The 14,272-nt window shown below is 39.3% G+C and overlaps 1 protein-coding gene across 2 annotated transcripts in view; it reads right to left on the bottom strand.

Moving 5' to 3' along the window:
* The window catches only part of LOC129266105 (protein Aster-B-like), a 48,314-nt gene extending 35,843 nt beyond the window's left edge, over positions 1-12,471 (bottom strand). Inside the window, exons 1-2 of one of the 2 annotated variants that reach the window (XM_064103971.1) lie at positions 12,350-12,471; positions 3,692-4,301 (exon numbers count right to left, since the gene is read on the bottom strand). In XM_064103971.1, the coding sequence (XP_063960041.1) occupies positions 3,692-4,275 (584 nt within the window). In that variant the 5' untranslated portion in view covers positions 4,276-4,301; positions 12,350-12,471. The remainder of the gene's footprint in view (positions 1-3,691; positions 4,302-12,349) is intronic. The other variant, XM_064103972.1, reaches the window with a different exon arrangement.
* Between the last annotated feature and the right edge of the window lie 1,801 nt (positions 12,472-14,272).

Raw genomic sequence — 14,272 nt, 5'->3', positions numbered from 1 at the left:
CCACCAGAAGTTGAACAGATACATGTAGCTCTCAGCCAAGACCTCTATACATCCTATCGCAGGATACGTCTCAAAGAGTTCTTTTTAGATGCACCCCCTTCTGATCCCGAGCCCTTCTACAAGAAAAGCACATGGATTCCACCCAAGAATAGAGTTCCTTCCCTTGAAACTTACATGATCCAAGCTGTCTCATCCCAAGTTCGCTCCACAGATACCCTCGACACCAGAGCACATGACAACCTTCCTCGAGAAGAACGCCAGGCTCTCTCATCACTCAAAAACAGGTCCGACATCATCATCAAGCCTGCAGACAAAGGATCAGCCGTCGTTGTTATGGACCGCCAGCAGTACATCGATGAAGCCATGAAACATCTCAATAATCGATCTCACTATGCACTCCTCGATTCTGACCCTACTTGTAATTTCTCCCTACAGATCCAATTAACACTGAATGACATGAAAGAACACAAGCATCTCTCCGAGAAGGCCCACAAATTTCTCTCCCCTACTAATGCTAAACCTGCCCGCTTCTATCTCCTCCCGAAGATCCACAAACCTGGCAACCCCGGTCGACCCATCCTCTCAGGAACTGATTCCTCAACAGAGAACATCTCCCTTTTTGTTGATTACCACATTAAGCCCCTTGTCTCACGTGCACCCTCTTACATCCATGACACTCCAGACTTTCTCAGGAAACTAAATGACATCAAGGACCAGATACCCGAGACTGCGATCATCGGCACTTTCGATGTTTCTTCACTGTACACCAGCATTCCCCACGACGAAGGTATCCAAGCATCATGTGAAGCCTTGGCCGCCAGTGGCCATTCCAGTCCCCCCATATCCGATATCAAATCTCTGATGTCTCATGTACTAACAAAAAACAACTTCACATTCATGGGCAAGCACTACCTACAGATATTCGGTACAGCAATGGGCACCCGGATGGCTCCTTCATTCGCCTGTCTCTTCATGACCAAGCTGGAACAGCAGATGTTAGATTCAGCCCCCTGTCGCCCATGGATTTGGTGGCGTTACATAGACGACATTTTCTTCATCTTGACCACGGATGAAGATAGCCTCCATACATTCATTGACCACATCAATTCCTTCCACAGGACCATCAAATTCACTTCTGATTTCTCCCAACAGGAAACCCACTTCCTTGATGTCACAGTCCAGAAAAAGTCTAACGGTATCACCACTACCCTATACTCTAAACCCACAGATACCCACCAGTACCTCCACTCATCCAGCTGCCACCCCCGTCACTGCAAAACCGGCATCGCTTACAGTCAAGCCCTCAGACTTCGCCGTATCTGCTCCGAGGACCCTGATTTTTCCTTCCATGCCAGGAATTTGCAGAAACATCTCTGTGCCAGGGGCCACGGCAGTCCAACTGGCAATTAACAAAGTTCGTTCTCTCCCCAGATCTGAAGTTCTCAAACCAAAAAGTGACAAGGAGACTACCGACAGAATACCGCTTGTGACCACCTTCCATCCCAATCTACCCCCTCTCCGCAAAATCCTGTGTGATAACCACCACATTGTACACACTTCTGATCGTCTCCAACAGGCCGTTCCCGATACTCCCCTTCTAGCATACCGACGCCCACCGAATCTCAGGGACCTCATTGTTCGTGCTGAAGTGCCCTCCCTCACTAACCATTCTTCTCCCATACAGCATGGCACCTTCAAATGCACCAGCAACAGGTGCATCACATGTGAAATACACTTTCACGAGGGCGACACTTTCACCAGCAACTCTACCAGCCTGTCTCACCAAATCAAGGGCAACATAACATGCACTACCACTAATGTTGTATATCTCATCACTTGCAGAGTTTGTAGGGTACAATACATAGGGGAAACCAAGACCACACTCAAGAGACGATTCTACGGGCACAGATCCACCGTCAACACAGCAAAGCTGGACACTCCAGTTGGCCGCCATTTTAACCTCCCCAACCACTCCATCACTGACATGATGCTACAGGGCATCGAATCTTTAGGTACCCGTCCTGACTCAGTCCGTACTAGCAGAGAGAAGCTCTAGATGAGACGACTTCGCACCACCCAACCTCATGGCCTGAACATCCAAGAGGGGAACGACTGATTATTCTTTCCTATCCACTTTTAATTTATATATACATATCATTTTTCCCCTCAGCTCTTTTGAATAGTTACAACTGTTACATTATAGTTTCTTCCTCTACTTTCCTCCCATATCTCATACAAGCTCAGCTCCAATTTTTCCTTCCTTATTCAGGCGATATAATAATTATTATATATATATTTTTTTTTTCTCCACTCACCTCTTTCAGATTTACCACATTTGCTTATTTACATGTATACTATGGTTTCTTCATAATACACCCCCTCTCTTCTATATTTGCTTTTACCTTTTTAGGCAATTTGCTTCCTCTTTTTCACATATACAGGTTTTTTTTTTTTTTTTTCCTACTGTACAGTCCTATGTTTTTTTCCCGTCACACCTAGCGGATTACAATATCAGTTACACCTTATGTGTATTTATATTTTTTCATATATATTTCTTTTTTTGATTATATTTATATACATATCACTTATAGATACATATTTACACTTACCTTCTTCTCTTAGTTTGTTTAATGCTTTATCATATATACTTATATGTCTTTTGCACATTATCAGTTGTTCCCCATTCTTTTCCTTTTTTCCCCCACTCTTATGCACCAGTTTATTATGCCTTTTTTTGTAACCTGTTTGACCCACCTCTCTCTAATTCTCTAGTTATTCATCCCTCTATCACTGTTTTGTTCCAGATCCTGTTTGATGTTGCCTGCCTCATTATCTTAATCCCTCTTGGCCTTACTTACACTAACTTCCCTTTGTGTCTGCCTACTCCTTTTCTTTCATCCCCTTCACTAACCTGATTGGTCTTCTCTACTCACTAATGCCCCTTTTGTCTCCTTGTTTCTAGTGTTGCTGTAGCTTGTTTGTGGTCTATATTATGGTTGTTCCACTTTATATGTTTGTCATTTTGCCTCCGACGAAGATTCTGCTAGGATCAAAAGCTTAGGCCCCTTTTTGACTTTCTAATCAAATTTTATAGTAGAACGTAACATTTTATTTAAACACAGTTGGCAAATGTAATGGCTTGAAATTTCAAGTCTTGCTTCATTAATTGTACAGTGTATCAATTGTTTCTTTTCAATATGATAAATATACATGCAAATGATCAAGAATAATAAATAACTAGAGATGCTCGGCGGGTCGCGCGGCCGAGCACATGTATCGACCGCAACATCCATCATTGCGATATATAGAGCTCACACAGAAATTTGGCAAATAAATACAATTATCACGGCAACAATGACCCAGCCCACATTTTGCCTGCAGGTACCAAATTTGATGACAATAATATGATGAAGCAGCGTGACTCTGCAGAACCTATAGTATTGTCCAGTAGCACCTGTTGGGGAATATTTTCTACTGCTTGGCAAAGAGCTCCCCAGATGTTGAACATACCACTATGATTCCAGCTCTACCAGTTTTTGGTGTGACACTATTTTTATTAGCCAGTTTGCCTATTAAATATAATACCCAATACAGTTTTTAGCTTTCCTACATGTATATGTACATGTATTCTGAAGAGTAAATTCAAAATTACATAATTTTGCACAGCAAAATAGAGGATAATACGACTTACCTTGCATCCTCCCCACTGGCATTAAGCACAGCACTGATTGGCACTGTACTCCCTGATCCACAACCAAATGATTGATCAGTGAAAGAAGATCCTACAACACCTCCACTGATCTCTGAAGATGATGATGATCCTCCCCTTGGACCGATACTACCAGATCCAGGCCCTATTGAACCAGGTCCAGGACTGCTAAGATAGGAGATACTGGGTGGAGATGAAGCAGACTGAAGAACAGATACAAGAGATGGGGATTGATGCTCTCCTCCTGATGAGGAGCTCCCACCCCCAACCACGCCCACTTGAGTTCCATCTCCACCTGTTGTTAATGGTATATCAATACCCCCACTGTTTGATGGTGATTCAAAGGTCTGTGACTGAGGTGTTGAGGGACAAGAATCCTGCAAACCCTGGGTGGTCTCCTTGGAGAAGGACAAGCTCCGACTGACCTGCACATCGCCAGTTTCTCCTGGATTTGTGCCGTTCATGCTGGATGCAGAAACGTTGGCCAGGTCTAGTAAACGATTTTGCTGCACACTTCCAGTGGAGTCCCGTTTTGACCAACTAGGCTTTCTGGGTGGGTTAGACATCCCGAGACATCAAGACGATTGATTGCCTGAAATAGACATTAAATGGAAAATTTACGATGGATTTATAAAAGGCAAGTGGAACATGATACAAAATTGGTTAACCACAAGCAGAAAATTATTGACATTCAAAAGAAAATATATGGGGTTCTAATCAAGTTTTTCTTATTAATGATCCCCTTAACACCTGCTAAATTCATATTAAAAGAGAAAAAACAGATTAATGAAAGACACTCAATCTTAGACTGAGTGAAGCAATCTATGCAGGCCAGATCTGGGAGTCTCAACTAGGGTTGCATAGAAAAGTTTCAGGAATTTTCAACAGCCAGGAAATTCTGGAATTTTCGTTTTCACAAAAACTTAACGGCGGATGGGTATTAAAGAATTTCCCCTAAGATAAAAACATAAACATTATTAGTATAAGTGCGAGTCTACTGAATCAAGACGGGACAAATTAGGCCTACATGTCATTCAGCACACGTCAGTGCTGTCCTCTCTTGAGTGAATCGTCTGACATTTAGTAGTCACAATACACTCACCACTTAGATCGTGAATTGGAATATTTTCATTTTCGTGACTGTCATAGAGCTCTTTTTCCCTTCCCCCAAATTATGACCAAGCTTCTCTTTTCTCAACTTATGAAACACAATCACACCTCATTCAAACATTTAATTACAATAACAACTAAGCACTTCCCAGTTTATATACACCACCACACCAGCATTGCAAAGCACAGAACAAACACATGCTCGCATGTTCGTCCACAACATAACCTCTCTAGTCATACGACATCGCCCTTTTTTTCCACCTGAGAACGTACATAAGGAATTTGTTGTTCAGGTGTTGAATATATCGGCATTACAGTCAGATTTGCATTTTAAACTGAAATAAATGGAAATATGTGTTTTGTAATGTAAACAATAATTCATGAGAGGTTATCAGTTATCATTATTTCCTCATTATCTCATCATAATCCATCGCTATCATCTTCATTAACCCAATTACATGTAGCATCATGATAATCAACGATCGGGGGGGGGGGGGGGCTACTTCCATTGTATCATGGAGTTGATGTGGATATATGACTAAGGCTACGTCTCGTAAGTACTTTCTAAAATATAGTCATGGTGGATGACTAACTTGTCCGGGTGTTGAGAAACGGACCCCAGGGGCCCGTTTCTCAACACCCGGACAAGTTAGTCATATTTTTATCCACCAACCTCGGAGTTAGTTCCAATCTTACTAAACAAAAGGCTTCCTAACTAGAATCCCTTGATATCGATACTATCGGTAGAAAAAGCAAAGGAGATGTAGCCTTAGTCACAAATTAGCATTGTTTTCAAAAATCAAAATTATGATAAAACTGCTATTATTGTGATGAATTGGGAAATAGATCTAATCTTAATAATAGAAGAGGCAAAATATGCATTATACATGCTTAAGCCATGAAGACTGGAGCATTAAATTGCTGAGAAAATGAAATTATGAATTATTTATTTCATGACTAAGAAATTGAGTTGAGATGGGTACCCCCGGGATAGCAAATTTTAAAAGTTTACAGAAGAAACCCATAAAGGTTTTCTTTGTAAAAGGATGATAGTTATACGTTTTTTTATGATTCCAAACATCATCAAAATATAGTGTAACATAATTTTTAAATCTTTAGATAACGAACGTATGATTTGACAAATTCTATGCATAAATTAGAGATAGAATTTATCAAAATTTCAATAAGGGTCTGAAACGAATACGAGTCCAGTTATGGATGGCCTGATGTGGTAGAATCTCTATCGATTCAATTATTTTATTATTTCAAAATGAATGGTTTTGTGGAATTTTATCAACAGTTTTTAATAAATGATCTATCCAATTTGTTTTGCATTGTAATTTCAACTTCTATGATTGATTTCGTAAGATCAGGGAATAATTTTGCTTTACAAATTTGAATAGCATTTTTGGTCATAAGAGAAAAGCTCTCAAAGTCTATAAAATGTACAGTCCTATGTAAACATATGCTTTCCAAAAGACTTTATGCATACATAAATGTAGCAGTCTCTCAAAATGTGGAGCAAATTTCGACGCGATACCAGGAAAACTATTCCCTGAAGATTATGATTTCTATATTTCGAGGTACTTATGCATGTCATACTCATACTAGTCTACCCATGTGATGCCAATAGTCATTAAGAAAGAAGTTCAAAATGGCGACGTAAACAGACTGGGTAAGTGAACGCTCGTTCTCTTAATTTTTTTCAATTTTACTTCTATTTATTTAATGAAAATTAGGAACCTTAATAAAAACTGGGAATAAACATAAAATTGGCCCATGTACGTTAGTTTGGGTGCAAAACAAAACGTAAAATTGGTGATTTAGGTCTAGTTTCACCATTGGAAATCCTGACCTTTACAGCCAGGTATAGATAGCCACGCCAGGCTTCGTGGGGAGTAGCCAGGCGGCTTCTAGAGAGTAAAAATCATTTACTAACGTAAGGTTACTCTCATACGAAGCCAGGCAGTCCTCCCCATTCATCTGCGTGTACCGCAAAAAACCCTGAAACTTTCGCCCCCGAGATTTCTACTTTCCTTCTAAAAGATCTAGCTCTCCTAGTCTAAAATAAATCATGTAGGCCATAGGCCTAAATGGGATAAAACTTCATTTCCGACATTTCTACGCTCTCGTTGTTATTTTTAAAACAAGAATTCATCAAAAAAACGTTACACGACGCTCGCGTCCGTAACGTTGGGGAAGTAGGCCTACACCAATAAGAAACAAGATGGCGGCGTAAACATTGGGCAAGCCTCTTCCGTCTTTTCACAATATTTATTCCTTTTTTTGATGAATTCTTGTTTGAAAATAAGAACGAGAGCGTAGAAATGTCGGAAATAAAGTTTTATCCCATTTATCTGATTTAGAGCTAGGCCTAGATCTTTTACTTTTAGAAGGAAAGTAGAAATCTCGGGGGCGAAAGTTTCAGGTTTTTTTGCGGTACACGCAGATGAATGGGGAGGACTGCCTGGCTTCGTATGACTATGAGAGTAACCTTACGTTAGTAAATGATTTTTACTCTCTAGAAGCCGCCTGGCTAATGGGGAGTAAGCCTAACTGTTACGTATAGTAATTAGTAGGCCTAGATGATTTTTACTCCCCAGAAGCCACCAGGCTAGCTCCACTCATGGGATCAATGCATCTCGCGTGCGAAGGATTCATATGCACATGGTGCACGCGAAATTTTCACACCCTTTTTACTAAAATAACTATGCCATTCCTTTTAAATTATGTTTCTAATTGTGCTATGACACTTACCGAACCATATGGATCGTTTCTTGTCTTCTCTTTGGTGTGTTTTTAAGAAAAAACAAGTGGAATGCCTCTGGCCGTCTCACCTGCATCACGCGATTCAATATAGCAGCAGTGCTGATTTTGAAAACTACTATAACTCGCACAAGATGTTCAGTGATACTTGGTTACTCTTATTTCCACGTTTTATGAACTAGACCAATACACTTATAGAGATATGATGGCAATTCAACAAATACCCCCAACGTGGCCAAAGTTCTTTGACCTTACATGACCTTTGACCTTGATCATGTGACCTGAAACTCGCACAGGATGTTCAGTGATACTTGATTACTATTATGTCCAAGTTTTATGAACTAGACCAACACACTTTCAAATTTATGGCTGTAATTCAACAAATACCCCAATTTGGCCAAGGTTCATTGACCCTAAATGACCTTTGACCTTGATCATGTGACCTGAAACTTGCACAGGATGTTCAGTAATACTTGATTACTATTATGTCCAAGTTTCATGAATCAGATCCATAAACTTTCAAAGTTATGATGGTAATTCAACAGATACCCCCAATTCGGCCAAAGTTCATTGACCCTAAATGACCTTTGACCTTGGTCATGTGATGTGAAACTCATGCAGGATGTTCAGTGATACTTGATTAACCTTATGTATAAGTTTCATGAACTAGGTCCATATATTTTCTAAGTTATGATGACATTTCAAAAACTTAACCTTAGGTTAAGATTTTGATGTTGATTCCCCCAACATGGTCTAAGTTCATTGACCCTAAATGACCTTTGACCTTGGTCATGTGACATGAAACTCAGGCAGGATGTTCAGTAATACTTGATTAACCTTATGGCCAAGTTTCATGAACTAGGTCCATATACTTTCTAAGTTATGCTGTCATTTCAAAAACTTAACCTCAGGTTAAGATTTGGTGTTGACGCCGCCGCCGTCGCCGTCGGAAAAGCGGCGCCTATAGTCTCACTCTGCTATGCAGGTGAGACAAAAAGCATTTTCTCGTGATCTTCACGTAGATACCGCAGGGTCATCGTGGTTGTAAACTTTTGCTTAAAGAGGGCGCGCGATATTATTCACAAGATGTTTGTTTACGGTTCTGCAGCTTGTACTGCTAGCTGCATTTTAGACGCTCAGCATTATTTTCCTCTTTCTGTTTTTTTTTTTGCTGTCAAGCGGTATTTTCTATTGTAGCGCCATCAGCGATGATGAAATGTAAAGAGTCGCCTTGAAATGAAGAAAAATTATGTCACATTAATTCGTTAGTTTGTTTCCTATTTTTTTGCACTTTTTTCTTCTTCCTCATCTATGATCAAAGGTGAATACCTTTTTTTGATATCTGTTCTAAAAGCTGGACATTTTAAATATTTTGTTCAAGTACCGGTAAATAAATCAACAGGATAGTAATCAAAATGCGATAGAGCTGCCCGAGCTGAAAATTCTGATACAAGGACTTGAAAATAAAACATTCTGAGCACTTTTTATAACCATGATGAGGAGACCTATATATATATATGAAATAAGCTAACACGAAAAAAAAACGTTTTGGGGACTGTTAAATAAGAATTCATGAGTGGGATAGGTAACTATCTATTCTATTCTTGTTCGTTTTCTATTATTATTTGTGTGTTGTGTTCATTTTTCTTGAAGCACCAAAAGGTGGACATGTCCGCTAAGATATATTAACGAAGCCACCATTATTATCACAAGCTAACGGATCAAAATGCGAGCGTGAAACGTGAGCTTCTTTTTTTCTTAATTCAGTCTTAACGATACTTTTTCATCATATTTTAAAGGTGAATCTCATGATTCAAAATGATAAATGCTTGTCGCACGGGCAGAAATAGCGGGACCAATAGTTATTTTCAATATTCCGAACTGCATTCTGGACGTTGTATAAGCGCCTTTGTATAACAATTAAAAGGGTAGGCCTATTTACCTTACAAATTATGCGAGCGCTGAACTTTTGGACATTTAAACCTCAACAAATGGACATTTTTAAAATATGAACAACATCATAAATGTCACTTACAAAAATGATGCCAGCGCGAAGCTCGCGCTTAGAGTTTTTGATATTGATGACAGGACTGTATCTAAATGAAAAATAATGCGAGGGCATTTGCGCTTAAGATTTAAATTTGGGATTTGAAAAGTCCGACAGATTACCTATACTTTTAAAAGAGGAATGACCTCCAGAGTTCAAGCGCGAAGCGCCAGTAGATTTATGTTGAAGTTTAGACCTAGAACAGGGACGTTGAACCTTTATAATCATGAAAAAGATGGTATTTTTATAAATAAAACATGGGAGTCTAATTTTGTTTTAGTGTTAATATTCAGATCTTCAAACTTGACATTTTCCTATCCCCTTCATCATCCCCTCTCCTTCTCCCTTTCCCCATTTTCGTTCTCCCTTCTTTTCTTCTCTCCCTTTCCCTTCCCTTTTTCGCTTTTCCTTTCCCTTCTTTTATTTCCTTTCTCCCTCCCCTACTCTTTTCTCGCTCTTTCCATTTTTCTTTCCCTCTTCCTTTCTTTTGTTTTCTTTCTATTTTATGGTCTCCTTTTCCCTCTCTCTCCTTTACCTTTCCCCCTCCCCTGATCTGTCTTTTCTTGTCTCTCCTTCTAATGTTGTAAATCGGATCAAAAATCAGATCGAAAATCGGATCGGCAGTTAAGCTTCTAAAATCGAAATCGAATCGAAAATCGAATCGGCGATGTTTAAAAACAAAGGAATACATCAACATTTTGTTCGCGGTCGCGCGCATCTTCCCGACAAAGTCACAAAGACGAATGTTTAGGAATGGAAGTAGTCGACATGCGCGATCGTTTGGAACATGCTTTTAAAGGGTTTTGAGGTTTAACTGCTTTACAATAAAATGAGTGATTTTTATTAGAAAGATAAACGAATGACGCATCTTCCGAGCAGTCGCAAAGGAAAATAATTCTCATAGATCACAGGTCAATGAACGATCGGCGGGACATCTTTTATAAGTATTTTTATGTGAAGCTGAGCTCAGCTAAGTTCGCTCATTATAATATGTGATTACAGCCACGCCCAATAACCATTCCAAAGTACACCCATTTTGTTATAATAGCTTACTTGGTACATCATTTCTCCGAATCAGTTCTGGGAAATGTTAAGTCACGCCTCAGTATCGATCTTTTTGTATACCCACCCACTCAACAATATCAGTCATGGGCGGGATTATGACAAAAATTAGCGCAAGCACTAGCATACGTAATACACACAATACATTCCTGCACCCACGCGGTCACACATAGCTCTCAAACTCCCTTGTCATTCGTCCATTGTATTCACTCATGGGCGGGATTTATCAGCGTAAGCACTAGCATACATAATGCGTACAACACATTCATGCAGTCACACACAGCTCTCAAACTCCCTTGCTATTGGTCCATTGTATTCACTTATGGGCGGGATTTATCAGCATAAGCACTAGCATACATAATGCATACAACACATTCATGCACCCATGCAGTCACATACAGCTCTCAAACTCCATTGCTATTGGCCATTGTGTGCACTCATGGGCGGGATAAATGACAAACACAGTACAAGTACATGTTCATTGTTTGTATTATACAATACATTCATTCCAAGTTCCACTCCCACCATACCAGTCAGCGCAGCTACCGGTAGGTCATCATAAGTAGGTCAACCTTTTATGAGTCATTTCTGACATTCCAGGAATCTCGATTGTTCGAACTATTCGATTGTTAAAAAGCTCTAAATAGCTAGCACCTCTGCAAGAACAATCTTGAAATATGTTCTGACCGCACTGTAACTAGATCTACAGGTATGCCGATTTTTTATATCCGATTTTTTCCTTCAAGGGGCATGATCGAAGATCGGCAAGTGATCGCCGATTGTTGTGAAATCGAATGGAATCGGTTGCCGATTGCAAAATCGGTTACAAGCTTATCTCCTTCCCTTTCCCGCCCCCTCCATTCCCTTTCTCGCTTTTTCCTTTCTCTTCTTTTCTTTCCTTTCTCCCTCCCCTACTCTTTTCTCGCTCTTTCCATTTTTCTTTCCCTCTCCCTTCCCCTCTTCCTTTCTTTTGTTTTCTTTCTATTTTATGGTCTCCTTTTCCCTCTCTCTCCTTTACCTTTCCCCCTCCCCTGATCTGTCTTTCATTGTCTCTCCTTTCCTTTCCCGCCCCCTCCATTCCCTTTCTCGCTTTTTCCTTTCCCTTCTTTTCTTTCCTTTCTCCCTCCCCTACGACTTGAATCGAGAATGTTCGATAGGAAAATTTCGCATTTCGATTGTTGTTTGCGTAATTTCCACCGCAGTATGAGGATGACCAAGGACGGATCGAACGAAGTATCCTGGTTGAGATTTGGAGGTAAGCGATAAAAACACTTAGTTTAATAAATAATTTATAATTCCTTTGTCAAATATACTTAAATCATACGATCAAGATTAACATAGTGGACAAATATTGAAAGGCTTGGCGTAGTTTAGTCCCTCACATTCGTGTGATGAATGAAAACGTCAAAATGCACTATGAAATCACATGTGTTGTGCGAGGTTAGTATTACTAACCTCGCATGTTGTGTGAGTGGGCTAGCTCCGGCCCGCTTCGCGGGCCGGAGCTCCACGGGTTACAGTGCCTGTCTCGACTGATCATCATGTCAGGTCAGGCCGGAATTACAAGGCACTCAAAACTTAACAATACAGATGTAGCAAAATAACATTGTTGAAAAAGATATGTACCGGTACTCATCAGTTAACAATAATAATACCTTTGACCAAACCGTGATTGTGGAGAAACTTGACATTCCCCGCCTTCCTGACAATCCTGAGCGCGGCCGAGCCTGAGAGAAAATTATTGTTTCTCGATCTCTGAAAGTCATAGTCAATATGTGAACAGTAGAGGGCGGCAATACTGTTAATAGTTAGTTTACTAGAGGCCAAACGAGAGTACCATAAATCTATATATAGGTTTAACAAAATAAACATAAAAAAGGTAAAAGATTCAAAGGGCCTATCAAAACTTTGTCTTCCATTTTTCATCAGTATAATAATAGCAAAGTGAAGTGGAGGTGATAGTCAAAATAAGTTTTCCTCTCTCAAATGCTTCAATTTCAAGTTTAACTTTGAAAGTTTTATGATACAGTGACTACTTCACTCCAACGAATAATCAAACCATACTTTTTATTATCTGGGAAAAATTAAAAATATATAATTTTTTTAGTATAAAACAATATATATTATTGTAATAATAATGTTCCATGGGTAATCAAACTATAAAGGCTGAGGACAAACTGATATATGTTACATAAAAATATTAATGATGGAATGAAAGTGTGAAATCATGCGCTTCTCAGTTTCCATATCATCTATGTGCCTTTTTTTCGCTTTTTTTCTTTTACTGAAAAAAAAGCTTGTCAATTTTATTACCTTTTATTAAAAAAGTGGTGCACCCTCATTGTAAAAATAGCAATAATAATAATAATGAATATTGGTGTAGGTTTGAGGAAATTCCAACAGAAATTTAACAAGTTATTATAAAATTTTAACTAATTGTCATTGCATATGAAAAAAAAGAAGGAAATTTAAAAGGGAAGGGAGGGGAAAATATGCGTGCAGCTTCCTGTGTATCATGATTTTTAGAAATCAATGAAGTTTCCTCCAAAAAAAGTATTTTTTTTATTGTACCTCAACAGACAAATTATTACACCCGCGCCCATGAAAAAAAAAACTTTTGGTCACCTTGAGCCATTAAAAAAAAAAGAAATTTATATCAGACATGTGCTCGTATATGTGGCCTATGACGCCACAAATCATTTTTCCCCCAAACATTCACCAATTTTGTTTTTTTATATTTTTACAACAAACTTTAATTGTCTCAGGGTGAACTTCCCCTTTCAATTTCTTTTTCGGTTTTGAGGATATTATGCAACAGTGAGAAGAGTCAGTCTGAACGTAAAACCCTTTGCCCCATCATTTTAGGGTAAATCCTATATCCTAACTCTACCATATGGATTGCAAACCGTAACCTATATAGGCCGACCTTATACCCTAACCCTCACCCTTAGCCTAAACACTAACCCTAATTAACCCTAACACTAAACCCCCTCGGAACATCCTAACCGTAAACCTTAACCCATCATCCTTATAATCATCATCATCGATCATCATCACCATCATCATCATCATCATCACCAACATCACCATCATCATCACCATCATCACCATCATCATCATCATCATCATCATAATCACCATCACCATCATCACCATCATCACCATCATCATCATCATCATCACCATCATCTCCATCACCATCATCATCATCACCATCATCACCATCATCATCATTGTCATCACCATCATCACCATCATCACCATCATCACCATCATCACCATCATCACCATCATCACCATCATCATCATCATCATCATCATCACCATCATCACCATCATCACCATCATCACCATCATCATCATCACCATCATCATCACCATCATCATCACCATCATCATCACCATCATCATCACCATCATCACCATCATCACCATCATCACCATCATCATCATCACCATCATCATCACCATCATCACCATCATCATCATCATCACCACCATCAGCAGCAGCAGCATCATCATCAGACATCATGGGCCCGTTACATAGCATGACGAAATCTGTTCGTATGAAGATTGAA

The sequence above is a fragment of the Lytechinus pictus genome, chromosome 8 (assembly GCF_037042905.1).
Source record: "Lytechinus pictus isolate F3 Inbred chromosome 8, Lp3.0, whole genome shotgun sequence".
Lineage (NCBI taxonomy): Eukaryota > Metazoa > Echinodermata > Echinoidea > Temnopleuroida > Toxopneustidae > Lytechinus > Lytechinus pictus.
The sequence above is the reverse complement of the archived record's forward strand: the minus strand, read 5'-3'. Positions and strand labels throughout refer to the sequence as shown.